Source organism: Vollenhovia emeryi, unplaced genomic scaffold (genome assembly GCF_000949405.1).
Source record: "Vollenhovia emeryi isolate VEMERY1.0 unplaced genomic scaffold, V.emery_V1.0 DF941310.1, whole genome shotgun sequence".
NCBI lineage: Eukaryota > Metazoa > Arthropoda > Insecta > Hymenoptera > Formicidae > Vollenhovia > Vollenhovia emeryi.
In genome coordinates this window covers 2,690-4,843 of record NW_011965056.1, presented here as the reverse complement: position 1 = coordinate 4,843, position 2,154 = coordinate 2,690, and the positions used below count along the sequence as shown (strand labels likewise).

At 61.0% G+C, this 2,154-nt stretch overlaps 1 protein-coding gene across 1 annotated transcript; it reads right to left on the bottom strand.

Annotated features, from left to right (window-relative positions):
- Positions 1 to 433: 433 nt before the first annotated feature.
- Positions 434 to 1,507, bottom strand: LOC105571035. The gene has a single exon (XM_012028502.1). It carries the CDS (start codon positions 1,505 to 1,507, stop codon positions 434 to 436), a length of 1,074 nt encoding a protein of 357 aa, XP_011883892.1.
- Positions 1,508 to 2,154: the final 647 nt, after the last annotated feature.

Sequence of the window (2,154 nt, the reverse complement as noted above, 5' to 3'; positions counted from 1 at the left end):
ACTCTTTCGAAGATTTTACCCGCTTCGTCCAGGAGACATATAGGCCGGTAGCTCGAGGGGCTATCCCCGGGTTTCCCCTCTTTTGGAAGAAGGACCAGCTTGGCCTCCTTCCACAGTCCCGGGAAGGAGCCCTCTGTGAGGCAGGTCTCGCAACCTCCCAGAGAGCTCCCCCAGGGCCACCTTCCATGCCACACCTGGGATGCCGTCGGGTCCTGGAGCCTTGCCCGTCTTTAGCTTCCTAGCTGCTGTGGCGAGCTCCTGTTCCGAGACCTCGATTTCCTCCGGCATATCCCGTGACTCCTCTTCTTCCTCAAGCTCCGGCCCGTCCCCATCTACTTGGGGAAATAGGGTGGCAACCACGCGTTCTAGAAACGGCGGGTCGAGTGTCTCGACAGTTGGGGGCGCCCCACTACAGAGACGGTTCATCACCATCTTATAGGGGCGCCCCCACGGATCCTCGTCCAGGGAGAGGAGCATCTCTTCCCACCCTCTCCCTGGACTTTTTAATGGCTAGCCTTATTTCAGCCCGCCGTTCCCTATATTCCTCGTGGAGTTCCTCCAATCGGTTCCTGGAGGGAGTCCTTCTCCTTCTTTCTCTCTGGAGGGCGCGTCTGGCCCGGACGGAGGCTTTCCGAAGATCATTTATCTCCTCCGTCCACCAGTACGCCGCCTTCCTCGCGGCAAATGTGGCCCGGGGCATGGCGGCGTCGCACGCCGCCGTCATTGTTTCCCGTAGCCACGCCGCTTTTTCTTCTATCCCTCCCGCTCCCGGTTCCCTTGTCCAAGTTGCTGCGACAAGGGCCGCCGTAAGACGGTCGGGGTCAAGTTTGCGTGCCGCCCATCTAAGTGGGCGGCCCGCATCCGGCCTCCTGCTCTGATCCCGCCGGAGCTCCACCTCTATCGGCAGGTGGTCGGAGAGGATTTCTAACTCTTCCGCCACCCGCCAAGATGTGACCCATCTTGCGGCCGCAGGGGATGACCACGTAAGGTCGATGATCGATTCCCCCTGCGGTCTTACGCACGTACTTGTTGTGCCCACGTTGTGAAGGTGGAGACCCAGTCGGGTCGCCCACTCCACCAAGTCCCCCCCCTTCGCGTCCGGTCGCCGGGACCCCCATAACGCCGATTTGACGTTAAAGTCGCCGGCGACCATCAGCGGGGCGGGGAGGCAGTCTCTGATCCACTCCTCGAGGGACTTTAGCCTGTCCTCGTATTCGTAGCGGGAGAGGCTGGGTCTGAGGTAGATCCCCAGTACCACCAGGGGCCCCCACTTGACTGCGACCCAGCCTTCTCCCCCGCCAATCTTGGACGTGTGGACATGCGTGTCCCCTATCCTTCTCCATGTGATCGCGACCGAGCCGTCCTCGCTGCCCGCCCAACACGGGTGTCTGGGCACTCGGTTAGGCTCGGCCGCAATTCCCAAACCGCACCCCCGCTCGGCCATGCTGTGTAAGAACATATCTTGGGCCAGGCGGGAGCGGTTCAAGTTCACTTGCAGCACCTTCATTGCTGCGAAGGCGCTGGTTTTGAGGCCTCCTCCTGGCCTCTTTCTCCTCTAGCCACGGTTGGTGACGCAGTCTCTGCTGCATTGGATGTCTCCACCTCCATCGCCTCACCGAGGTCGGTAAGGGGAGCCCCTGTGTCAGCTACCTCCTTTTGCCTTCGTGCCTCCGTCTGTCTTGCCTTCTTCTTGGCGTTTTTTGACATTGGAGGGCACGAAGCTCCCCCGGCCTTATGTTTGACCGGGAGGCCTCTTGCGCTGCACACGGTGCATTGGGGTTCTGCATTGCAGCCCTGTGCTCGGTGTCCCTCGCGTCCGCACCTATAGCACAGATTGCTCCTGTCGATCTGGCTGCGGCACTGTTGACGCACATGCCCCCTCTCCAAGCATCTGAAACAGATGAGGGGGCGTGCTTCCAGCAACTCCGCTCTCATTGCCGCCCAGCCGATCTTAATCCGCCTGGCTTCAACGACCTTGTTCGCCGCTGCCACGGGGCACTGGACCCATATCGTGGCCATTCCGAATGGGGTCTCGCGCCGATTTCCCACCTTGATTTCCGATGGGTCACAGCCCCCCGCTCGTGCTACTGACTCTGCAACTTCGGCCTGTGTGACCGATTCGTCCACATCCTTGACGCGGATCTCCGCATGCCT